The 26,282-nt window shown below is 37.8% G+C and overlaps 1 protein-coding gene across 3 annotated transcripts in view; it reads left to right on the top strand.

Annotated features, from left to right (window-relative positions):
• PAPSS1 (3'-phosphoadenosine 5'-phosphosulfate synthase 1) overlaps window positions 1–26,011 on the top strand; it is a 58,590-nt gene extending 32,579 nt beyond the window's left edge. For all 3 annotated transcript variants that reach the window (XM_027677068.1, XM_027677066.1, XM_027677067.1), the window contains 7 exons: window positions 5,921–6,034; window positions 7,918–8,029; window positions 10,436–10,641; window positions 12,685–12,820; window positions 13,043–13,311; window positions 16,793–17,022; window positions 24,977–26,011. In XM_027677068.1, coding sequence (XP_027532869.1) covers window positions 5,921–6,034; window positions 7,918–8,029; window positions 10,436–10,641; window positions 12,685–12,820; window positions 13,043–13,311; window positions 16,793–17,022; window positions 24,977–25,115 — 1,206 coding nt within the window. In that variant the 3' untranslated portion in view covers window positions 25,116–26,011. The remainder of the gene's footprint in view (window positions 1–5,920; window positions 6,035–7,917; window positions 8,030–10,435; window positions 10,642–12,684; window positions 12,821–13,042; window positions 13,312–16,792; window positions 17,023–24,976) is intronic.
• The last annotated feature ends 271 nt before the right edge of the window (window positions 26,012–26,282 follow it).

Genomic DNA, 26,282 nt, shown 5'->3' on the forward strand with positions numbered 1-26,282 from the left:
CACTAGTAAAAGTGGTCCTGCAATTGTGTAATGAGCAGTTCAGGAAGCTGATCTTCTTGACATGGCTGAGTTGAGTTTATGTTTCATAGCTTCTGAAAAGGTAGGTCTCCTTCCTTGTTCATGCCTGCAGTCTACACCATTCCTTTTGAAGTCTGGGCCATCTCCTGTTGTCTGATAAGTGGATTCAACTCATTACTCAACCCCACTCTGAACAAACCCACCGCAGAAAACAAAACAGACAAAAGCCTCTGAACCCAAGCCTAAAAGTGAAGGCAACCATGGGATGGCTTTATCCTCTTGAAACTATACACCCAGAATTTGCTAATCCTCATGTAGAAGAAATATGTCTCCTTACATTTTTATCTATAGTCAGTGGGTAGTGGGATGAAATTTCAGATAACTATTTTAATTGAGATACTCTTACAGGCAATTATTCATGCTTTTTGGGTTTTTTTTGTGAGGTAGATATTCTGGAAAATTAGGGTATAGACAGTAGCTTGAGTAAAGCTCCACCAGGTATTGAACTTGATACAATCAAAAGACCTCATCATGTAGCCAGCACTCATCAAAAGACCTCATCGCTGTGCCAGTACAACTCTGGAGAAATTAGGTCTCTTGTATTGAAATTTTCAGGAAAACTCTTCATACATGACTGCTTGCTCAAGATTACTCAGGAGACAGAGAGGGCAGAAAACCACAGGAGAATTCTAGATTTTTATCCTACTGCTCATATGAATGTTTTGAGCCGTGTAGGAGTCATAACTATGGGAGGTGGCAATTCCTGACTGTGTGGGGCCCTGCGTCTCCTGCTCCGGAGAACAATTCAGTATGTTTCATAGTTGTAAAAACCAATGTTACATGTGCCAAGACAGTGATTCCTAAAGTCTTGTATTGGTACACAGTGCTGAATGCTGGCTCCTGGCCCAGTCAGCTTTCCTTAAGGCACATTTTAGCACTTTTTTTTCCCCTTTCTTTGAAGACAACAGTGTCATGAATGGCAACATATCTTAGTGGTTACTTAGTTCAGTGAGAGACAATGAAATCAAGGCAAGGCTAAACAGGCGTGTCTTGTTCTTAGACCATATTAATGCCATGACATCTTGAGAATATAATTTCTGTAGATTTCCTGTAGTTTGAACGAGCCGTGTCTGTGTTCTTGTTTAGTAATCCATTGTGATTAGTAAGGCAAAAGACCATAGGCCAGCAGCATTAAAAATAATTTGGGTTGTTTTGTTTTGTTTCAATAACAGTGAAAAAATTTGGGAAGAAGTCTGCTCAAAGTATAGGTAAGGTCTGTTTGTATACTAGTTCAAACAATAATGGCAATAAGGGGAAGACACCTGGAAATGTTGAGAGCAGCCCTGGCGAGAAGGACTCAGAGGTGTTGGTGGATGAGAAGCTCAACATGTCTCAGCAATGTGTGCTTGCAGCCCAGAAGGCCAGCTATATCCTGGGCTGCAAGCATTTACAACAGGTCGAGGGAAGTGATTCTCCCTGTCTTGTGAGACTGTGCCTGGAGTACTCTGTCCAGATCTGGAGCCCCCAACATGAAAGGTGTGGACCTGCTGGAGTGAGTCCAGAGGAGGGGGACACCAAGATGACTTGGAGGGGTGAAGCACCTGTCCTATGAGCACAGGCTGACAGAATTGGCGTTGTTCAGCCTGGAGAAGGGTCCAGGGAGACCTTATAGCACCTTCCAGTACCTAAAGAGGGCCTACAAGAAGGCTGAAGAGGGACTTTTTATAAGGACATTTAGGGATAGTACAAGGGGTAATGGCTTTAAACTGACAGAAGGGAGTTTAGATTAGATTTAAGGAAGAAATTCTTCATTCCGAGGGTGGTGAGACACAGGAACAAGTTTCCCAGAGCAGCTGTGGATGCCCCATCCCTGGAAGTGTAAAGGTCAGGTTGGATGGGGCTTTGAGCAACTTGGTCTAGTGAGAGGTGTCCCTGCCCATGGCAGGGGGATTGGAACGAGATGATCTTTAAGGTCCCTTCCAACCCAAACCATTCAGTGATTCTATGATTCTATGAAATAAATTGTTTGGCGTTATAAAGCCATTTGTCACCATTACGAAAACATGTGCCTGTGCTGCCAGAAAGACTGCCTGCATACTCTGCTGTAATAGCAAGAGCATAGCCAATTGCTCAAGAGATGCAGTTTTGCTATTTTATGTGGCACTTGTGAGACCTTGTCTGGATACCATGATCAAGTTTGTGCCCTTCTCCCTTGCCCAGTAGAAGACAGACATTGATGTCTTTCTGTGAATCAAGTGGAAGGTCACCAAGATGGTCAGAGGCTGTAGTATGTCACTGCAGAAGGAGAGGCTGAGGGGAAGTGGACTTGTTTAGCCTGGAGAAGGCTTAAAGGAGTTCTTGTTGCTGTTTCTGTCATCCAAACAGGAGGGTATAGAGAAAACTGATGAAGATTTTTCTCAGAGGTGCACAAGGGTAGGATGAGGGTCAACAAACATGAAATGAAATATAGGAAATTCAAACTAGACATGGGAAAAAAGTCTTCCACTATGAAGATCAATTATTAGACAAAGTTGCTCTGAGTGTTTGTGAGTACTCTGTCCTTAGAGATACTAAATATGTGATTGGTCAAGTTCCTGAGCAGCCATCTGTGCTGGGACCAATTTTGAGGAGGAGACTGGACTAGATGACCTCCAGAGGCAATCAGCATCAGCAAAGAAACTACCAACACAGTGTGAGGTGGCATTTAAAAACACCTGAAAGACAATGCAGTCATTGGTCACAGCCAGCACGGCTTCATGAGAGGAATGTCCTGCTTATCAAACCTGATTTCCTTCTATGACAAGGTAGCCCACCTAGCTGATCAAGGGAAGCCAGTTAATGTAATGTTTTTCGATTTCAGTAAAGCTTTTTATCGTGTCTCTCACAGGATCCTTCTGGACAAACTGTCCAGCACACAGCTGGATAAACACATCTTGTAGTGGGTGAGCAACTGGCTCAAGGGTCAAGCACAGAGGGTAACAGTGAATGGGGTAACATCAGACTGGTGACCTGTCATAGTGGGGTTCCACAGGGCTCCATCTTAGGCCCTGGGCTCTTCAACATCTTCATAAATGACTTGGATGCAGGACTGGAAGGGATACTAAGCAAGTTTGTTGATGACACAAAAGTGGGAGGAGCTGTTGACTCCCTTGGAGGTAGGGAGGCCCTTGCAGAGAGACCTCGACAAATTGGAGCACTGGGCAATCACCAACCGTATGAAGTTCAACAAGGGGAAGTGCCGGATTCTGCACCTGGGATGGGACAACTCTGGATGTTCATACAGACTGGGAATGAGATGCTGGAAAGCAGTGCCATGGAAAGGGACCTGGGGTCCTGGTCGATGGCAAGTTGAATATGAGTCAGCAGTGCCCTGGCAGCCAGGAGGGCCAACTGTGTCCTGGGGGGCATCAGGCAAAGCATCACCAGCCAGTCGAGAGAGGGGATTGTCCTGCTCTGCTCTGCACTGGGGCGGCCTCACCCTGAATGTTGTGTGCAGTTTTGGGCACTGCAATATAGGAAATATATTAAACCATTAGAGAGTGTCCAATGGAGGGCAGCAAAGATGGTGAAGGGCCTTGAGGAGAAGCTGTATGAGGAGTGGCTGAGGTCACTTGTTGTGTTCAGCCTGGAGAAGAGGAGACTGAGGGAGTCACAACTTCTCCTGAGGGGAAGAGAAGGGGCAGGCATTGATCTCTGTGATGACTAGTGACAGGACCTGAGGGAGTGGCCTGGAGTTGTGTCAGGAGAGGTTTAGGCTGGATATCAGAAAGAGGTTCTTCACCCAGAGCACTGGAACAGGCTCCTCAGGTACGTGGTCACAGCACCAAGCCTGACAGAGTTCAAGAAGCGTCTGGATGATATTTTCAGGCACACGGTGTGACTCTTGGGGATGGTCCTGTGCAGGGCCGGAAGTTGGGCTTGATGATCCTTGTGGGTCCCTTCCCACTCAGCATATTCTGTGATTCTGTGATGCTTATTATTGTGCCATCATTTATATGAATGCATTGAGAAATAATTTAGAAATGTTGTGTAACTTGTCCTTTGGTAGAATTAAGCTTTGAGTAAAATTGCTGCCTTAAAATGGTCACTAGATGGCTTGCTCGCCTAGCATTTCTTAAAATTCATTCAGTTGAAGATCTATGGATTCCTTTTGCTGCTGGTTTTGTTGAGTGTTTTTAAATCTAAGTTGTTGTTGTAAATACCGCTTTTATGTGTGCAAGGGACTCTAGGTTTACTAATCCTAGAAGTTTTCTAAATGTCAGACACAGTGTCGCTGGAACTGTCTTCAAGCTGTTTTCATATGTATAATGAAGTAGGTTGTTGACAGAAAGTGCGTTGTGAAACCTTTGTTTTGCCCATTAGTGGGGCACTAAACCCATGATAGTATCTGAAGAGATCTTTTTAATAGGCACATTTGTTTTAAGCTATTGATGGTTTGTAAAATTAGGACATTCTAGCATGGTAATGAAATAGGTTCCAGAGGGAAATCTTCTGTGAAGCAGCATAATGTGTACTTGTTCATTATACTGTTCCTTACAGGCAGCAACGCCTTCGTTTGATTCTGGGCTTACTGCTATGGCAGGAGTCTGCTGCAGCTCTTCTGGGCTGTCTTGCTGTCTAATAAAATCTGCCTCCAAAATTATGTCTGATATGTAATGGACTGAGCTTTTCCTTATAAAACACTTTTTCTAAATGCTGGTTTAATTTGTTTTCCTTTTATTTGTCTTTAGAGATACGAATTTTTTAACAGCCTGTGAGACTCACCACATCTTTTTACTCCTGCAGTCTTTTTATCTCCCACTTGCTTTTATCATCCCACTCCCTTTGTTTTACTTTCCATGGAGGTAGTGCCTGATGTCTGATAAATACAATAAATTCCTGAGCTAACTGTGTGTTTTTAGGGGTTGGTATATACTCTGCTGTAAGGGTGAGGTTTTTTCCTCAAAAAATAAAACGTTACTTTACAAAGGTTTCCAAAACACTGGAAAATGTGTTTTTATTAAAAAGAACCATCAGCCTCTTTTCACTCATATTTTGCTACTGAACATCAGTGGAACACTTGACTCAGTTTTGACATATTACAGCATCTGTTGCTGGGAGGAGACTCTTTACAGTTTTATTGTGATGGCCTTCTCCTTTTTTTAAATTATTTTTTGTCCTTGTGTTCGTATCTTATGAGAAGCGTAAGGTCTTGAGTCTTGAGCACTGTGGAGCGAGAATGTCTTTTTCAATGCGCATGGAGGAAAACTGATCTTTTTTTTTAAAAAAAATTGATACTCTGGTCATAAAGCTAGATTTCAGTTCATTGCACATATATACACAGATAACCTCACACTTCAATATTCTAAGTGTTAGTATATAGATTAGGATTCTGGTATTGTCGTTAGCTGTAGGAAATACATTTAATTTGTACTTCTGTATTAATAATTCTCTGTTAAGAAGGGGCTTTATTTTTTTTACCTTCAACTTACCATATCTAATGTATCTTATATAGTGAATGATGTAAATTTATAAATGCTCAGTATCTAAATATTTTTTTACTTCTTCAGCATGTATAAAATAATAGTCTTTCTTTCTGTTGTAGATAATGGAGGCATTAATAAGTCATAAAAATGGCATTCAATCCAATAGTTAAATATTTACTAGGTAAATGTTATACTGGTTATTTAAGGTTTAGAAAAAAATCTCTTGTCAGAATGTTTCACTTTAGCCAATCTGCCGGCTTGAGTAACTACTTATGTATCTTGGAACAGTGCTGACTTTTAAATGAGTAAAAATTGCATAATGTATAAACTCTTTCTACTGTGTAGTGCATCATTAGAATTTTACTTCTTGATCACGTGTTCATTGTCCAAGAAACATTCTGACCGAACATTAAGTTTTGTTTATTCCTTTTGTACAGGACATTGTACCAGTGGATGCCTCTTATGAGGTGAAGGAGCTTTATGTGCCAGAAAACAAGCTGCAGTTGGCCAAAACAGATGCTGAGTCTCTGTTAACCTTGGAAATAAATAAGGTATTGTGTGTTCAGTTGTCTTATTGCCAAAGTTGAAAGACAATCTAATCTGCTTCTTAGTGTAAGTAGATGCAGTTGAAATACCTGTGCTGTTTACAGAAGATATCTTGATATATCTTTTCTCTCTTTTCTTGAGAGAAAGCATAATTTCATGAATAATATCTGGTATAATGTTACTTAGTTTATCCCAACCTTAGAGATTACATTTAGAGTGACTTCCTTCCACACCCCCCCAATCCATGGACCAAACTATGCCTGGCATGTCTTGTATGAGTAGTTGTTTCTAGAAGGATTGCTTTTTTTTTTTTCAGTTTACTTACACAAACCATTTTATTTTGAATTGTAATTGCCTAGAAATATGAAGGAAATCAGTTACTGCTTCTTGATTCTTCTTGTTGGTAATCTTCAGATGAACAACAGTAACCTTTTATATATATACTGAACTCAAAGTCTATAGAGAGATGATTGGATCTATTTTATTGCTTTTTTTCTGATTAGAACATGTTCATGCTACTTTTCTGGTTTCCAGCAGAGAGAATGTGGAAAAGCATGGATCAACTTGATCAACCCTGTTCTTATTTTGGTTAATGCATTATTTTTCATTTTGGATAAATTAGCTGAAGCTGCTTTGGGCTGTGTTTCTATTCTACTTCGTTCCTTTTTCTGAAGAACTAAGCCTTAACACAGATACAATGCATGAGTTTTTACATTGGCTTTTTGACAGTATTACTAGAACTTAAAGCTAAACATTTGTTCTAGGAGGTGACTAAGCTCAGAGCTGAGCATCTGCAGTGATTAGACTTTGAAGGATTGAGATGACATACTAAACACTGAAGTAAATAGTTTTAAAATTTGCCTAGTCTTCTACTACTACTAAATACTAATGCTTCCTTTCACTGCATTTTACTAGATCCTTTTCATATATGTGTCTGTAAAACTGTTCATTACTTTGATAAGCAATAAATACTTGAGGTCACCATTATTAAATTTCTGTAGTGTCCCATTCTGATTTACTCCCTATCTAGAGAAACAAATAATTTCTCCCTCCACCCCCAACCAGTGTCTTGTTAAATATCAAGCAAGTATATAACCTAAGCTTGGGAAGAAACTGTTTTGTACTTGCCTCAGCATAAATTAAAGGGTGTAATAAAATTAGTCATGCTCTTTGCAAAAGAGACTTGCACAAGCAAAGTCTGTCCTTGTCAAAGACCTGACCAAGTCTTAGTAGCGCACATGCAGAAATAACAGAGGCCACACATTAAGTCGAAGTGTGACTCTTTAAGAGCTAAGGAAGGAAACTCTCTGTAAGCTGATACCTCTTAAACTAGATGAAGTACTAGTCCAGAGATAATTTTGCTTCTGGATTGTATCACTTGTTTATGCAAAAAAAAAATTTTTCTAATTTGTTTTAAGATTAGATGTCTTAATGTTCACACCCATAATTCTGATATTTTTGTGGTAATTGTATGTGTTGTTTTTCTTTTTCTTTGTTTCTTTTTTTAGCCTTTTAGTTATCTTTGTTAAAAAAATAAAGGCAAGTGGAACTCTCTACTTTTGTGAAGATGAGCTTTATTAAACATTTACAGATAAAGTTTGTTGTTGTGTGTTTGTTAGTTTGTTTTTTAACCGATGGAAATTTGATCCAATGTAAGACTGCAAATAGCCAAAAATGTGAACAGTGAGGAGCAAATTGTTGTTGTAGAAACTTTGAGTTATTTGTGATTAAAAACTATAATACTGAGAAATCTTGCATTTATACTATCCTGCATTTTAGGATTAAATAATGATCTATTATGTTTTATACATGATTATGATTATTACCTGTCAGTAGTTAAGCAACAACTTTTACCTGCTCTAAATCTATTTCTCCATTTCTTTACTAGGTGGATATGCAGTGGGTGCAAGTGCTAGCAGAAGGTTGGGCAACACCCCTGAATGGCTTTATGAGAGAGAGAGAATACCTACAGTGCCTTCACTTTGACTGTCTCCTTGATGGTAGGGTAAAACACACCATTTGTAGAATCAAGCAAACTAATCCTACCTCTAAAATATTGTTCATGCTTTGCTTCTTAGTGGTGGTGTGGTAACACAATTTCAGGCTTGTGCACAAACTGGGATCAGGGGTAAGAGAATAGAATATTATAAAAATCAGTTTTAAACTTGATGGTTTTATTCTTTTTATAGCTACCATCATGTTAGATTTTGAATGTTTTGTCTTTTTGACTTTACAAATTCTACTTTTTCAAATGTTTTCATTTATGAAAAACATTTAATTCTAAAATCCACATTTCTAATTTGTTTTGAAGAAATTGATTTTAGAACTTAGAATTGCAATTTAGTTGCTGTTTAGCTCTGTGTGCCAAAAGATTTGTTCTGAATTAGTAAAGACAGAGAGGACAACAAACTGATTTGAATGCTGGAGCTGTTGCAAGTATGAAATCAGAATTTGAAGATGTGCCTTGAATATGAACAGTTGTCACAAATAATTGAATTACTGTGACTTAGTAATTATCCTGTGATGATTTAAATGAATATATTTTATTTTGCATTACCAGTTGGCTAAGAACAAGCATTAGTTAAGGTAGTGTATAAGTGATAATGTTCTCAGGTTTTGGAATTTGATTGTGATCCTCTGTCACTTTGCATTTATTCCTCTTTGAAGGCTCTGTTTTATTCCAGCCTTCTTTCTGTCTCCATGCTTCCTTTTGCATTAGTCTTCTCTTGCTAGAGACCAAATAGCAGAAAAAAAGTCACTTGTCTTTCAGTTCTGTGATATAGATGTCTGTTGTCCCTCCTATATTTTCTAATGCCCTTTTCTGTAAGTCTCTCTGTACTATTCTGGGCAGCATAATGCCCTCCTGTTATTTTGGATCTAAAGTTTGCGGTATCATTTTGGACTGCTAGTTTTATTTTCATTCCATTTGCCTTCTGTACATCCATCCAGGGGAAACAACCCTTTAAGTCTTAAGTTACGTGAAAAAGCGTCATCCTGAACCTGTGCTCATCTGTGACTTTAACTCACTTCATTACCTTGCCTCAGTTTCTTATTTGTACAGTGGCTGAAGCAAAATGTAAGAATTATTATGTGTTTGTTACTGGTCACGGACAGAAATTTAATAATCAGCAGGTTTGAGATCTCTTCCTAGTTTGAAATATTTATTTACTTGTTTGCAAAGCAAAAGGCTTTTTTTAATTATCAATTTAGGGGTGTCAAACCACTTTCTCTGTGACTGTTGCCAAACTCAATTTTTTATGACCTAGTTGCTTTGAAAATCACTCTGAGCAACAAGACTTAATTTAGGAGGATTAGATTTAATTAATTTAGAGCATGCATTATGCATTTTGCATTATGAAGGAAGGGGGATCTATTTTTGTCCTTTTTATCCAGCTTTGTAATTTTTAATTTCATAACAAATTTAATTTCCCTGTAAAATATGCATTGTTTAAATAATAGTGAAATTAGCCTTATTTAGAGTCTTGACAAACAGCAAAAGCTCGTTACCTTTAAGGGGTCCATGACTTTTCTCCTGGAGGGCACCCAAAAGTTTTGCACTCATTCAGCAAGTGTATGCTCATTAGAGTTCAAGCCTTCATATGAGACTTACAATATTTCCTCTACTGGGTTTCTCAAATATCACTCTTGTAGTCAAGAAAAACAAGACTTTCAGCATCTGGTAGTGAAGTAGATGCTTAAAAATGAGGATGACACATAACCTTAAAATTCAGATACACTGGCTTAGTTTTAGAAGTAAAGGAGCCAGTAAGCTTTCAGCTGGACAAACTATGCAAAATATTTGCCTGACTCAAAATGTTTTTTTCTGAGATGTATGTGCTTGAATCTGAATACAGTTTTAAGTAAGCAGCAAAAGTCATCTTTTGAAATAGTTGAATTATGTATGCCAACTACTTGGTACATTTGTCTGCTTCTATCGCATTGAATTTTTCTTATGGACCAAAAGCATGACTACTGAGTATGCTATTTCCTTTTTACTAATTATCCACTCCAGTAGCAATCTTGCCTAATATTTTAGATGATATGTTTAAAAATGTTTTTTATGTATTTCTACCTTCTATATAGATTCTTGAGCAAGATATTAATTTGAGATTCCCAAAAAGTAGTATTCTTACAGTCTTTACTTGTATGCAGCTATAAGTATTTGCTATTTTCAGTAGTGTGTTTGTTCTTTCTCAAACCTCAGTACTTGCTCGATTTTATAGCACATGTATCTTATACAAGGGTTCATTCTAAATGTTGCTTTTAACCCATGTTAAAATAAGTGCTTGAACTACCTGTTGTGTGGTACACTTACAGCCTTAAAATTAGCCTGTTAGATTAGGTAGATTTTCATAATATCATTGATGACCATTACTAAGATAAGGGCTTTTTTTTTCCCTCTGCAGGGGGAGTTATTAATCTGTCAGTGCCTATAGTGCTAACGGCTACTCAAGAAGACAAAGAAAGGCTCGACGGGTGTACAGCAATTGCACTGGTGTATGAAGGTCGCCGTGTTGCCATTCTCCGTAATCCTGAATTCTATGAGCACAGGAAAGAGGAACGCTGTGCTAGGCAGTGGGGAACGACATGCAAGGAACATCCCTATATCAAGGTGTGTGTTTAAAAGTTGAAAATCTGCTCCTGTGAGCTGTACTGTTGTGTAGCTGCAAATTAAGTGAAGCTCGTGTCTGTGACTGATGTACTTTGACAACAAAACTACTTTGAAAATTAATTAAAATATTTTAGCAGAAACAAAGATCTTTTTTTTCTATGCAGCTGTTGAATAGTCTGCACTTAGTGTGAAAATCTAATGTCAATATGTACAGATGAAATGAATTTAGAATGCACTGTAGAATCTGTGCTACAGAAGAGGGAACTTTGCCCTCCAGTGTGCCTAGGAAACACATCCCTTTGTGCAGCCAGATGGATCATCAAAGCTCCTTAATTAGCGGATATATGCATTGAGAGGAATAGAAAACTTCTATTCTGCCTTCATGGAGAGCACGTGAGACCTGCCTGGTTTAGATGTTTTTGAATCAGGCCCTGTTCCTGGAGAGTTCATCATTTAACTCTCAGGGGAGTAATTTCCCCTCCGTTGTGTTTGTTATGTTTTTTTATCTTGGCCTTATGTGTATGTCATACTGAAATGTTCTAATTGTAACATACTTATTGCAATGCTGTGTTTGGTTGTGCAAGCTGATGTAAATGTTGCATCTTAGCTCTGCAGAGCCAAAATATCTTTCTTTCCCCATTTTTCTCTGTAGTATCTTTTTGTTTACAAGTATGTCTTAAAATTAGATAAAAAGAAATCAAGCCTCAAATTATGACCTTGCTCTTGAAAAAGGAAAGCTTTTGATATGTTCTGAAAGTATCTGTATGACTAATAGAAGATTTTCAAAGCCCTTGGTGTGTTCTGTGATGATGAATATAAGTACCTTTTTATTAAAAACCTAACACAAATTTAAGAAATTCTAAGAAAATCTCATGCTGTCAAAATTTGAATGTGTTCTTAAAATGCAATAGTGTCATACCTGAAACTAATGTAGAAGATGAGGAACTATGTTCTTATGTCTGTACTGGGGTCTATAGTAGTATCATGACAGCACAAAAATTTGGTGTCTCTTTTTAATTCATCAGAAATATTTGGACACCTGAGAGTTTCGGTAGTGCAGATGTTTCTTATCTTCATGTCATTATCACACCTTCTCTCCGCCTTGGTGGCATTTTCCTTTGGAAGGGAATGTTTACTGTAGTAGCATTTAATTCCAGCAGGTCCATTATCTCAAACAGAAATAAATTGAAAAATCCACTCTTAATTTTTTCTGGGTGTAGTATGTAGTGTCTTCTGCTATATGAACATTTGTTGTCATCTTTAAATTACATAAGGCTAAAAACTTAATCAGAAATATGTATGAAACTTGAAAGTTTTTTGTGGTTCCATCTTCAAAAGCAAATACATCCTCAGAAATTTTCTGAGGCCACTGCTAGAATATGTTAAGCAGCTTGCCATAATTAGTTTTTGATAAAGGGTGAGGTGATATTTAAAGATATAAAAAGAATTGTAGTGAGTGTACAACATATGTTACTTCCGTAAAGTGCTACCATGAAACAAATCCAAAAGCCATATTACTTCCAAGATTCTGATTTTATTCCAGTTAAAGTGGGTGAGTAGCTAATCAGAACTGTTTACTTGTTACTTAATTGCTGACCAGAATCTTGTGAATTACAGGGTGATATTTGTATTTGCTTTGACCATAAAGTGTGCCAACTTCATTGTATTAATATCTTGTAATTAATAAGAAAAAATTGTAACTAAATAAATTGTAATATATAAGGCTTTCCAAACACTATCTCTGTTATGTAATAATGTTGGTTAAGAATACTGGCTACGTGCACTTTTATATATTAAAAAAATCTTTAATTTTGACAGAAAGGCATATGCCTGCTGAGGATTTGTGCATTTCTCCTACATGTCTGGACTATGTTACTGTGATTTTTTAAAATTTTTTTTTAATGTTGATGCTTGACTTGCAACTGTCAAATAAAATTAACCTGGAACACTTCTTTGGTAAAGATGTGTTCCCATTGCAATGATGTTGATGCTCATGAGAAGCTCACAATTAATCCTAACAAGGAATTTCCTTTCTTTTCTTAGATGGTTATGGAGCAAGGGAACTGGCTTGTAGGTGGAGATCTGCAGGTCCTTGATCGTATTTATTGGAATGATGGACTAGATCAATATCGTCTCACTCCAGCTGAACTAAGGCAGAAATTCAAGGAAATGAATGCCGGTGAGTAAATTTTTTTTGTTTTGTTTCTTCCTGCAGAGACTTACCCAAATGTCTGCTGCTGCCACTGCAGCTAGCATTGTTTCAATGACCTGTGACTACTTCTATTATATTTGTTTAATAAAATACAAGGAAAGATTGTACTGAAGATTTTTCTGTGGTTGTACAACTCCTAATAAAATAACTTGCTTTTCTTATATTTTTTGTCTTGTTTTTTCTCCATAGATGCTGTCTTTGCATTCCAGTTACGCAACCCAGTGCACAATGGCCATGCTCTTTTAATGCAGGATACTCACAAGCAACTTTTGGAACGTGGCTACCGGCGCCCAGTTTTGCTCTTGCATCCTCTGGGAGGCTGGACAAAGGAGGATGATGTTCCTCTGATGTGGCGCATGAAGCAACATGCTGCAGTCCTGGAGGAGGGAATCCTGAATCCAGAAACAACAATAGTAGCTATATTCCCTTCCCCCATGATGTATGCTGGACCAACTGAGGTAAATAAATCGAGAGTTGAAAATAAAACCCTTTTGACAGTGCACTTAAGTATTAGTGCTATGTGTGTCTTGTGGGGTTTTTTTGCTGGAGAGAAAGGAGACTCATTTTCCTTGGGAACCAGATTGCCAAGTCTCTTTCTGTCATCAACCAAAACATTCTTTTATGAAAAAACTTCTATATTTGAGGATTTTGCTGAAAATGGTGGGAGAAAATATTAGGTTTACAGTTATAAGGGTATAATAATAAATTAATCCTTCCTCCTTTTTTACAGTCTTTTTCAGAAGGATTTATAAGATCTATTTACATAACAAATGGTTGTCCTCAGTGTTAAGGTACTTATGTTTTATGCCTGTTAAGTGAAAAGTTAGTGTGTTGGAGGGCTATACGCAAATTAAACAAAAAAAAGTCTTTGTTTATTTTTTGGCAAACTTAATTCAGGGAGAATTGTTTCAAGGCTTTTGTATGAAATAACTCCTTGACAACACTTTATTTAGGAGCCAGGTCTTGGGTTGGAATCCCTAGAGATTTGTGGGAAACAGCAGAAAGAATAAATGTTCTCATTTGAGGTCAATTCCTCTAGGGGATATTGATTCTCCATCTTATTCTCTTTTTTTTTTTTCTCTGCCCTCTGCTTCGCCTTGAGTCACAGAAATTCAAGTTTTGACCAGGCTCAGAGGTTAACTCTGTGGTAGCTTTTTGGTAGATAGAAGATCTTACTTAGTGAAATTAAATTAGACAGGTGTCGCTTATTTTCTGCTGGCCAGTTGACTGGTCAAACAGAGCTTGCACTGCTTTTCCATTTGGAGAAAAAACTGCAGCCCAGCTCTAGTTCAGGCATGTGAGCGAGTTACTGTGGGGAATCTTGTGCAGTTCCCCACAGACCTTTTCTGAGAATTAACAGAGATTTTCTACTTCATTCCTGTATTCATGAGAAGGAACAAAATCCACAATCCTTATTCTGAACAGAAGTTTTTTCTTAACTTACATGATATTTCCAGTGACTTCAGAATAAATTCTGACAGTAATGTTTGTTCAGGTTATAAAAGAGATTCTTTATTTAGTAATTTTCTATAGGTCATTTAAAAGACATTGGTACTAGATTTGTTTCTGTAGCACAAGTGCTTTACAAAGCAACAAAGCAACAATATGCTTATCTGCAGGGCGGATGTGGCTTTCCAGTCTGTAAAGATCTTAATGGACATGTTTCAGAAGCATCAATTTAGCATTTTTGGTTTTTTATTTTTTAACATTCCTGATAAGCGCTTTGGAAGAAAAGAAACAGTTCTGTAAGGGAAAACTCTTTATCAAAATGCAATAAATTTACCTGCTTAGGAAAGTAAATTTATTCTGAAGTAGTATGGATGAATAGAAATGGGACAAGAGCAGTGTGCTCTTGTGGCCAAGAAGGCCAGTGGTATCCCAGGGTGCATTAGGAAGAGTGTTGCCAGCAGGTTGAGGGGCAGGATCACCTCCCTCTGCTCAGCCCTAGTGAAGCCTCATTTGGAGTGCTGTGTCCAGTTCTGGGCTCCTCAGTACAAGAGAGACATGGAGCTCCTGGAGCAGGTCCAGTGGAGGGCAACAAAGATGATGAGGGGACTGGAGCATCTCTCTTGTGAGGAAAGACCGAGAGAGCTGGACCTGTTCAGCCTCGAGAAGAGATGACTGAGAGGGGACCTCATCAATGCCTACAAGTGTCTGAAGGGAGAGTGTCAGGAGGATGGAGCCAGGCTCTTCTTGGTGGTGCCAAGCAATAGGACAAGAGGCAACAGGCAGAAATTGACCCACAGGAGTTCCACCTGAACATGAGGATGAAGTTCTTTACTGTGCAAGTGATCAAGCACTGGAACAGATTGCCCAGAGAGCTGCTTTAGTGCTTGCCAGATGTTTTGACAGATATTTAGTATTGTTCAACTTGTGAAGCTGTTTTACATTATGTAGTTACTGGGTAGGCCCTTCAGTTGTGTGTGAAGGTAGGGATGCACATATAAGAAACCACTGTTATATACTTCCTGGTTTTTAAAACTCTTCTCTGAGTATTCTTTGGCAGATACTAAATCATATAGATGGTATGACATTTCTTTTAGGGGAATACTTCCCAGTATGAAAGCATATTGACATCTTCCAAAGCCGAGTTTTTGTTTCCTAAAATAATGTAATAGTTATTCTGCTTTTCCTGTACTGTACAGTTAAATTTGGTATTGAAAATATTACATACAGAAATTAATTAAGAAAATTCAACAACATCCTGTGACATGGTAAGTCTAAAAACTGTCATAAGTATAGCATCTCTAACAGTTCTATCTAGTAAATACTTTGAAGAGTCTTGAGGAGAAAAAAATCCTCTCACCATAGTTAGTAAAAGAGATGCATTTCTAAATAATTTAAAAGTGTTTCTTTGATTGTAAGGTGCTGATGATTAAATAGTCCATGTGCAGAATTTCCTTCAAAGTATATATTTTTTTACCTTCAGTAGTAACTGAACTATAAGAAAAAAAAGGTAAAACCCAAGTGTTAGTTATGAAACCACTCATTTTGAAACATGCAGCCAAGTAATATGGGAAAATTGTTTCTCAGTATTTACAATATTTCAAATATTATGTGGAAGTGAGTTGATGCATCCAAGCAAAAATTGAATAAGATTTAAGTTTCTGAATCGGACATTGGTTCCCCCCCACTTCATATAGAAGTGTTAGAATCAAATAATACCAAAGTGATTGTGGAAATATGACTAAATAGTTACCAAAGCTGGAGTTGCTTTATCAGTTCTCATCTTGGAAGCTTGTGGTATAAATAGTCAGTCTTCATATTCTGAAAACCTATTCCAAGCATTCATGTGCACTAGGTACCTAGTTTATATGTCCTTTGGGTCTTCATATTGATACAGACTAAGTGTTAAAGTTCTGCCTTGGACAACATCCTTGCCACATGTACAAGTTGAAAATGCTAAGCATGGGTAATTTTTGAATGTATAGGCAAGTTGATTAGATTACTCATGAACACTGTGTTGAAGTACCCTATCTTGTCTTTCTTCCAATGTTTGTCAGCTATCTGTTGGTCAGGATGCTTTTTTAGAGAAATTACTGTGAGTAAACTAGAGCAATATAAAGCTAGATTCCACTAAGATTCCAAAAGCAGTTGCTTTTGTTTTGTATAAAAGGAAAGGGATGGAGGGTGAGATCAGGAAGAACTGAGACAGGAAACAGATGAGCTCCATCTTTCTTGCCATGATGTTCCACTGTGCTGAAGTAACTTTTTGAGCACGTATTGTGCAAATAAAACAGGGGAATAGTATGTTTTAGCTGTAAGTTTGATGGTGATTCACATAATTGGTTCTTTATTTTGTTATGGCTTCATAGTAAAAATCATGTCTGATTAGGGAAAATGTGGAATATAGATAAATATATAGAATGCATGCTCATTTTCAGGGTCACGTTCTGAGCATTTTCTTCTGTTAACTGTTTTCCCTTGTCTCTGTTTCAGGTTCAGTGGCACTGCAGATCACGGATGGTTGCAGGAGCTAACTTCTACATTGTAGGGCGAGATCCAGCAGGGATGCCACACCCTGACACTGGGAAAGATCTGTATGAACCAACCCATGGTGCCAAAGTGTTGACAATGGCTCCAGGTCTCCGAGCACTGGAAATTGTACCCTTCAGGGTTGCAGCTTATAATAAGAAAAAGAAATGCATGGATTATTATGACTCTGATCAGTAAGTTGTATTTTCATTTTAAGAAAATTTTGAGCAACAGCTGCCTTTTACCTCCTGCCCACATAAAAAAATTGTTTATAACTGATTTCATATTGCTCAAACATGGCAGTGTTTAGATGTGGTTTTAGATCACGAATGCAGCTTGATTTCAGCATGATTTGCTTCACAGTGCAACTACCTGATCTGACTTTAGCTGACACATCAAGACTCACCTCTCCTAGGAACCGGAGTTTCTCTAATTCTGGAACATAGTGGCACAGATTGCTAAATCCAGAGAAAAATATTACTATTTATTATAATGTTAAGATTAGCTTTCTGCTGCTTTATCTTTCTAAATATGGTTCTCACGTGTCAGGTGTGCATCAAATATGAGGGAAGAAAAGCAATGAGAGCATGCAGCATGGAGAAGAAAGTGGACAAGAGGGGCTGACAAATAGCTGTTTTCTTTGTTAAATAATAATGCAAAATGATGTCCTAAAACCATTGTGTGTCCTTGGGTTTTCAGTTTGCATCGCGTGCACCCTTTTATCCTTTCACTGCGTCTATGAGGCCTTGGTTTGGGTGTTTTTTCCCCTATTTCTGTAACTGTCATGGAAAATGGACCATGCTGCTACTAGAGTGCAGTTCTGCCCTTCTGGTGACGGAATTTATCCTGTTCTGTTGTACCCTACACACTGTTGGTAGATGTGTTGGTAGATGTGTTGGTAGAGTGTGTCAGCAATCCTCTAGATGGCAATGTGGACACATGCAGGCTCCCTGGAAAGAGAGCCCTTACTGCTTCTGCTTGCCAGAGACAGAACACTGGTAGGCTCCAGACAGTTAGAGCTTGGGTGGGTGCAGCTGACTGTGTTTCAAGATAATCTATGTAATGCTGAAAATGTGGCAGAGTCCTGGACCATGTGATGTTTGACTCTGTAAGAAGGATGGCAGGGAAGAGAGGATTGCCTGGAAATACGAAAGGATCAGACCCTTAGATGTGAAATAGGGATGTTTGTGGAAATATTTCCTGAGCTCACCACTTACCTGGTGAAAAAAACAGCTTGAAAACTGGGGGGAGAAGGTTGTATGCACAGAAGCATTGCTGTTACTTGTTTTAGAAATGGGTAACTTGATTTCTATTGCACCTTTCTCAATTCTTTGAGGCTTGAAGACTTGACAGCCAACTAAGTAGTTCCAGAATTTACATCACTAATGAATGTATGAAAGGTTATGGCAAGTGGGTTTCTCTTGGACTGAGCTATAGCTGAGCTGTGTATCTTAGCTGCTGGATATAGTTATTCTTTCCCCATGTGGTCATCTATTCTTTCAGGTCCCCTACGCTCCTCCATTTGGGAAGGTGCATTTGAGAAACCATAATACACACCATCTGCTAACTTGAGTGCCTCTGTAATTTGGCAGAGTTGCACCACACCTGGCTTGGCAGCAAAGAGATGTGCAGAGGTTATTGCAGTTGGGCTCTTTGCTGATATTAGTGAATTACCTTTCTGCTTCTGAAGGCAATCCCAAGCTGTAGGGATGGTGGAGGATGGATCTTTGACTACTGGTGAGAGGTTTCCCAAAGCTTGATCCAACTGCCAGAAGGATGTCTGAAAAGTTGGGGCTGCAGAATTAGTAGTGGCAGAGAGTTGCTTTGCTTCTAACACCTCTAAACATTCATGCTCAGCCTTTATGAGAAAGATGTAACACTTGCTGATAGCGTTCCTTGTATGCCTGTGGCGGTAGGTGCTCAGATGCTGAGTAAGCATTGGTCAGCTATGTACCAGAAGATACTGGGCAACTGTGTGATACCTTGCTATGGATGAGCTGCTCATGACCTTGGTGGCAAGCCTGGGAAGCACCAAAAAGCCTACACTGGCCCTGCCTCCAGATTGGTAACAAAGGCCCTTAATTTCTCTGGTGTGCTGCCTTGATTCCAAGAGGTTGTTGTGCTTAAGGCCTCCAGCTCCCAGATGTGTCCACACAAGCGCAATTTTGTGGAGTTCATATTAAAGTTCAGTTTGTTTCTCACTTCCATTAGAGTCCTTCAGAGTGTGTGCTGCCCTTGGAGTTTCAGTAGACCCAGTATCTGCTTGGGAACGGTCTGGAGAACATGACTGTTGAGTTTGTGTGTCAGGACCTCATGCTGTGCTGCTGTGGTGCTGTGTTTGAGATGAAGTCACTTGGAAGAAGGTATATCTACATGTGCCCCTGTTAGTAAGGAAAGGCAGAAACATCCTGGTTGCATTCAAGGATAATCATGGAGCACTGAGTGTGAGGAAAGGGGGTAAGAAAAGACTGATGTAAAAGCCTTTGTAATAGCAGCACAGCAATTTTATTTGCAGAGTGATGCACAAAACTTAACTTGTATAAATTGTTTAAGTAAAGTTACCCTTTAGAATGTTAGGACATGTGACCAACCAGGGACTTGAAATCATATTTGTATTTTACCTCATGAAGCCAGCACAAGTTTTAATTTGTTTCTTGGACATCATAGAACTAGGTTTGGCACCTCATGAAACTGAAATCTTAAAACATATTTTTGAAAAAAATGTATCTAAAACTAAGATCTAGGAAAGGGATTTGAGGAATACATTTGAAGTGATATATAGCAGCATAGGTAGAGATAATTTTGTTTTATTTCTCCTTGGTCTAAATGATGATAATAAAAAAAAATAATTGCCCTTTTTGCTGTTGCTGAATTCAGATAGCAAACCTAATCTAAGTTTCTGTGGAAAGCTTGAGCATTTCCACTTGCATAGAATTCTTAAGAAACAATGCATATAAAAACTAGTATGAATATTGTTACAGTCTTTATCCAAGTTTTTACAGTTCTATATTTCATAGAATTTTGGATCTGTAATTGAATATGTCAAAATATGATTTGGAAAAGTTTATAGGAAGAATTCAAGTTATAATGGCGAAATTCCAAAAGAATGTCTGACCTGTAAACCACAGATAGAGTGAAGTGTAAAGACAACAAAGGAAGAACCAAGCAACCAACAAATAATACCCTCAGTCTCCAAAAAATCCCTACCCAATGCTGAAATCCCTTCAGAAAAACAGTTAGTGTGTTTCTTCAGCCAAAAAGGCCTCACAAACAGTTACCACAGACAAGTGTAATTTGGGATTGGTGGTTTAATAATAGTGGCTGGTTTTGTGAGCAGAAATTCCCAATTCTTTACAGAAGATCAGTCCTATAAAATGCAACCACAGACTACTGCTGAGAAAAAAACTCAATTAAGAAGGGAAATTAGTTTGGCAATTAAAAAAGCCACAGAAGTGTCTGGAAATAAATTTTCATTGTTTTTTTCCTGAAAGAAAACTTATGAGAATGTTTTGGCTAAAAGACACCCTAAGTAAGGTGACTGGAGCAGATTGTTCATGCTTTCTGTAAAATGTTCATGAAGCATGGATACCTGTGAAGAAGAGAGATTTTAACTTTATATGGCTTATTCTCAGAACCTTTAATATGGTTGCCATGAGTGCTTTAATACTATCAAATCATACTTACAGGATAGCTGCTCCGACTAAGTACATATTGTTCTCAAATTTGTTTGGTTTTTAAAGTGATAGTGGGAGGCTGAGATAAGCACACTTGACTGTTCTCCTTAATTTAGTTATGTGAAATGTGGTTCCTCAATTACCATTAATAGTTAATTTAGGATACACTGAAACACTGCAGGACCTCAGAAGACTTAAGCTGTCCTGCCGGTCAGAAAGGAATTTCATTCACAGCAGGTAAAGGATTTGGTTTGCAAATGTTGATATTAATCACAATATTGTGTTCTAATTTCATAAGGAGTTTGTTCATGACGAGTTAGGATTTGAACCTTGCTGACGCTTGCAGGTTCATTCAGCATCATGGGGCATTCATTCCCAAGGCATAATATAGACTGACATATCAAAGACTTGACACTGTAAGATTCTGTTCCTGTAGGAGTTGTGGTGTAAGTCATGACTTGATGCTACAGAGGCAAATTTAAATTCAGAAAAAATCATTCTAAAAAGGGTTTAAGGTTAGAACTGGACCCCAGATAAGGAGGCTGTGAATTGTCCCAAGAATTAATCAGATCTGAAACTTGCCAGCTGAGTAGAAGATGACAGTTGTTTTGAAGCCAGACCAGGGTGAATAAATCATATTATTGTTTTATTTCCATATATTTATTAAAAAATTAATTTATAGGCAAAACTATGAATGAATGGTCTGTACTTTTATCATGTGTCTTGTGTTTAAGAGTAATTTCTTAAGACCTTGAGAGCACTAGACACCACAGAAAATGGGAATTCCAAGAAGGTCATTTGCACAGTGCTGAATACTCTAACAGAAGGTCAGGGTTCCCAAGACTATGACTGATCTTTAGTGCTCCCTAATGAAAAACCTATTATGTGTTATGTTCTGTATTTAGATTAAACCTGTAGGTCATAATGTTGAAGTGGAAAAAATATTCTCTTCAGTCACTGTATCGACACCTCAGAGATACAGCAGAGGAGGTTTCCTGTAGGACTGTGGACATCTTCATGCAGTCATTTCCCACTTGCAAACTGGTGATATCTTCATTATGTTACAAGAACTATGAGGTCTCTGAAATCTTAGCCTCACACACTACTCTTAAGTGTGTTGAGCTCGGAAAGCATAAAGAGCTCTGATGGTTGCTGGGGTCACTTGTGGTGTTACAGTAAAATAACTACCAAATGCACAAAATAAAAGGGAAATCCATTTAAGAGATTAAAACATTAGTCTTTTTAAATGAAAGAAAGGAAAGAACTGGTCTGTGAATTCTTAATCTTCTGTGTGGTTTGTAGTGTTCTTTGAGCCCAATGCTCAGTTACTGTGAACAGTTTGAAGATTATTTAACAGCAGAGATTTGTTCCTATGTTATTTTGAATAAATGCCTTACTGCTTTCCAAGTATATTATCCTGTGCACCTGGGGCTGTCTATATGCATACTGTCTGTATGGAAGGAGGGCACAATCTGAAGTGTAAGAAAAGATTACTTTTCTCCTTTTGCTAGATGTATGAGAGCTCAGCAGACTTATGTATTTTCTACTTTACCCATGACACCCTATCCTCCATAAGTGAGGAAATTTAAGTGTAAAAGTAAGGCTTTTTCCACAGTAGTAGAGTTCTAGGATGCTATGGAAGGGAGTAAATACCAGTCCTCACTGTAATATGTTTCAGGATTGTTTTTCTTTTGACAAATTTTTGTTGAGGATTTCTTTCTGCCTTCCTTACCTCTTTCTTTTGGAGAATGCTTTTAATTGCATTGGCACAAAGTATTATGTCAGTACTATTCAAACTCAATTGGTAGTAAAAAGTCAAATCAGTGTTACAAGCATTTACTAGCATACAGTGTGGCTCAAAGAAAATTAATTCCAGCAGCCACTGAATAAAAATTTCAAAAGCACTTAAATCCCAACCTCAGAAAAGGCTTGGATTAAATTTCATTGAGAGTAATTTCAAATCTGACTTGAGAAAGGAATTTGTATGGCTTTGGCATGTATATTGCATAGTGTCTTTAATGGTCAAATGTTTCTCCCTCTCATGTTCCACTCAAATCTGTCTTATACAGGATATTTTCAAATATCCTCAAAATTCACTATGAACAAAATTACTTGATGACTCTTTTTTTCTTCTCTTTCTGCTAAAGCAAATTACTCATACTGATATGTTTTATTTCAAAATGCTTGTGGTTCACATCCCACCACAGTGGTGACAGTGCTGATAAGGTTTTTCTGCTTAGCAGAAATCTCAGTTTCTGGTATTAAAGAGATTTGATTTTTACCATTAGTAAAGACAATGAGTATTGAGTGGTTATTCAAATACTCTGTTTTATATATGAAAGCAGAGATTAAACTGGAAAATTGTAAATGCCATAATTTTAAAAATGTATATTTTGCCAAAGCTCCATTCGATTCACTTTAGTGATTACTAATAAAAGTAATTTTTTTAATAAAGAAAAATCCGGGCATCATTAGTACTTTTGTACTTTTTAATAGTATTTTGGAAACATTTCTAGAAATATTATGAGGTGCTGAATGTACTATATTTCTGAGATTGTCCTCACTCATTTTTTTCTTTCATTTTCTTATAATTTCTGTAGATCTCCTTAGCTTCTTTTCATGTTTCTCTCTTTCTTGATATCTTGAATTGCTAACTGGTTTTTGTGCTACTAGGAGTAGGAAGAGGCTAAAGGAATTGTCTTACTGACTGTCTGTTGAAGCAGACTTACGTGACTTATCTAACTTTAGTACCTTTATTTCACTTTTAGGGCACCAGAGGAAGTTGAGGGGTTTTCTGAAAACTTAGCAGACAAGGACAGTATAAAGCACCTTTTTGTTTTTTAATGCTCAAACTTTGGTATTGCTACCACACTGAGGAGAAAACCACACATGGAGAAACTTTATAGCATTACCTTACTCTTCTTTTACAGATCATTTGAAGACTTGGTATTTTTTTAACAGAATTAACCAGGCTTATCACTTCCCCATATATATTTTATAGAAATAGTTCTTTGCAAAGAACACAAGTTACCTTCAGGTAGTGTTAGTGAAGGGCAAACATCTCTCTGCTAAGGAACGAGATTTTCTAATGTTATAAATAGTAGCTACAACTTGTTCTCCCATGGAAATACATCAACCTTAAGTTTTCATTTTTATATAATTTATATTTTGCAGAGTTGAAGTACAGTAGGGATTTTTTGCCTTGTTGTGACACTTCAGGAACCCACAGTCCTAAACTGAAAGCAACAAGAAAGGAACACGTATGGGAGGGCAAATCAAAAACTTATGAGGCTAGTGGTGTTCTGAGAGGGAACTGTGGAATGCTTTCTGCATCTTGCTAACTGCCATGCCCTACTGAGTGTAGACCAACACTTAGAGCCAAGTTCTGCCCTCTGATATGCACACTTGGCTCTTGTTTCTGTCTAAAGCATGTGCATCTGAGATCAATACTTGGTTTTTATTTCAAACAGACAAGTAAAGAATGAGTAATGCATACATGCTGCAAATTGAGTGAATGGCGTAAGTAAAATTGCTATTTAATTTAAGAATACATAATTTTTTCCTTTGGAGCATTTGATAGAACTCTGGCATTCTTGTCTTGCTTTTACTGTCTCAGTCCTGTGAGGAGTAATTTAACTTGTGGAGCTTTTGTTGCTTATGACCACATACCTGAGAAGTTAATGATTTAGATTCTTATGTTAACAATGGTAAACAATTCTGATCTGTGTTCATTTATGCATTTGTCCAACTGAATTCTGATTTTTGGGGAGAAATATCTTTAGGGGAAGGTATTTTTCTTATTCCCCTGCTTTTTTCTTTATTTTGAACTGTATGTGCCACATCATTGATATGTATATATATGTATACCTGTGCTCAGTGTCTTGCAATGGCTCAGTTGTGGAACTTGCCTCTGGATTCTGAGTCTTTTGCTTTCTCTGTTATGCAATTAATCCCTCACTAAGGTTTGGTGCAATGTTGTTTTTTACGCATTCTCAAGGTGGCTCTGAAATGACCTTCTTCAACGGCACAGGTACATTCAACCAGCTCATAGGGCAGGTCTCCTGCCATGGCATGGCAAGGTGCAAAACAGGATGGCTGCTGTTGCTTTGACAAAGGGCTGAGACAGTAGGTAGAGTAGATGATTCTCCCTCAACAGGAGTTCTGTTTCCTCACAGAGAACAAGCCAGGCTCAATGGAAGCACAGACTGAATTCAATCCACAGTAGTTCAGTTGGGCCATGCTGCTAAAACCTCAGGAGTTACCTACACTGAATATTGTAGGGGGTGTATATTCTTGGGATTTACTGGCAGTACTGGGCAAATGTCTGGAAATTATAGTTGCTGTACAGCATTATACTCACAAGAAGAAATCTATAAAGTGTCAAGAAAGCAGAAGGAATATGAGCAACTTTGCCTGCTTTTAAAGTATGTTCTTTTTTTCCCCCCTCCTTTTGCCCCCACTCCTACTCTCTCAGCCATGAAGACTTTGAATTTATATCGGGGACCCGCATGCGCAAGCTGGCTCGGGAAGGACAAAACCCACCGGAAGGCTTCATGGCTCCTAAGGCTTGGACCGTGCTGACAGAATACTACAAATCCTTGGAGAAGGCTTAGGCCTCTTATTAGCTGCAGATCAACCTTTGACGCCTGATTTATTTACGAGAAGGGGACCACACAGTCACCATTCATGTTGCTTTGTTGTGGTGTCTGTCAGGAAGTTCTCTGAAAACAGACTCTTTCTTCCTAACTTAGCATCATTCTTTGCCTGTCCTTATGGGTTCTATTATGTCCTGGCACCTAACTAGCTGCTGGTTTTAATGTCTTCTCTTTTATTACAGTTGATATTCTTGCAGTAGGATTTTTAAATCTTGTATTTTTTTTATATTTTACTGCCTCTGTCCTGAGTTCTGCAGCTTTTAAATAGATGCAGCTCATTCATATGTTATTTAAAGTGCTGACTAGTGTCTGGTTTTAGTAGTTTGTAGGACAAAGTGTAATGGTTAGTCCCTTAACTATGGATATATTATCTATAAATCAAAAAAGTAAAGTCAGATTCAAAACATCTGTAAAAGTGTCATCATCTTTGTCTCATCATCATCTCTAGAAGCACTTAAAATTTATTTCTCATTATATGTAATCAAAAAACAGAAGGTTTTTTTTTTTTTATGTAGCATAATTAAAATTTTGCTTTCTTTGTTTAATTTTGCAGTTCATTGAGCTGTATGGTGATTCTCTTCTGCTGTGGACCTGTAAAGATGGCCAATTAATTAATAAAATAAAATGTCTAGTTTTCACTTTGAATTGTCAAAGAATTCAGATATTGTTTTTGTATATGCTTGCTGCCATAGATATCAACAGGGAATGTTTTACTTCATTTGATATAACTTACCAGTTTTTGGTTCTAAATATACTTGTTCAGCCTACTACAACTTTAAAAAAGCATGACAGACCAAACTTAAATTCATGTTTAATTATTGCAATAAAAAAAAATAAATCCTTAGATCTTGGCATTTCCTGTGGTAAAAATGCTTAGTTTGGAGATTAATTTTCTGGCTATTTTTCAAGGTCTCCAAAGAATAGTCTTCTTCTTTTGAGTCAGCTTTGCTTGCTTGAAAGACAAAGCATATGATGTTCTAGGATTCTTCAGAAATCCTGAAGTTGGTTAATTCAGTATATGAAGCATTACCTGCTAAAGGAAAATATAAAAAAAATAAACCACTTTTTTAAGTGTAAAGTAACACTGACCTTTTGGGATATTTTCAAGCATTTGCAGGTAGTCAG

Source organism: Neopelma chrysocephalum, unplaced genomic scaffold (assembly GCF_003984885.1).
Source record: "Neopelma chrysocephalum unplaced genomic scaffold, ASM398488v2 Primary Assembly neopelma1_42b, whole genome shotgun sequence".
In the NCBI taxonomy this organism is placed as follows: Eukaryota; Metazoa; Chordata; class Aves; order Passeriformes; family Pipridae; genus Neopelma; species Neopelma chrysocephalum.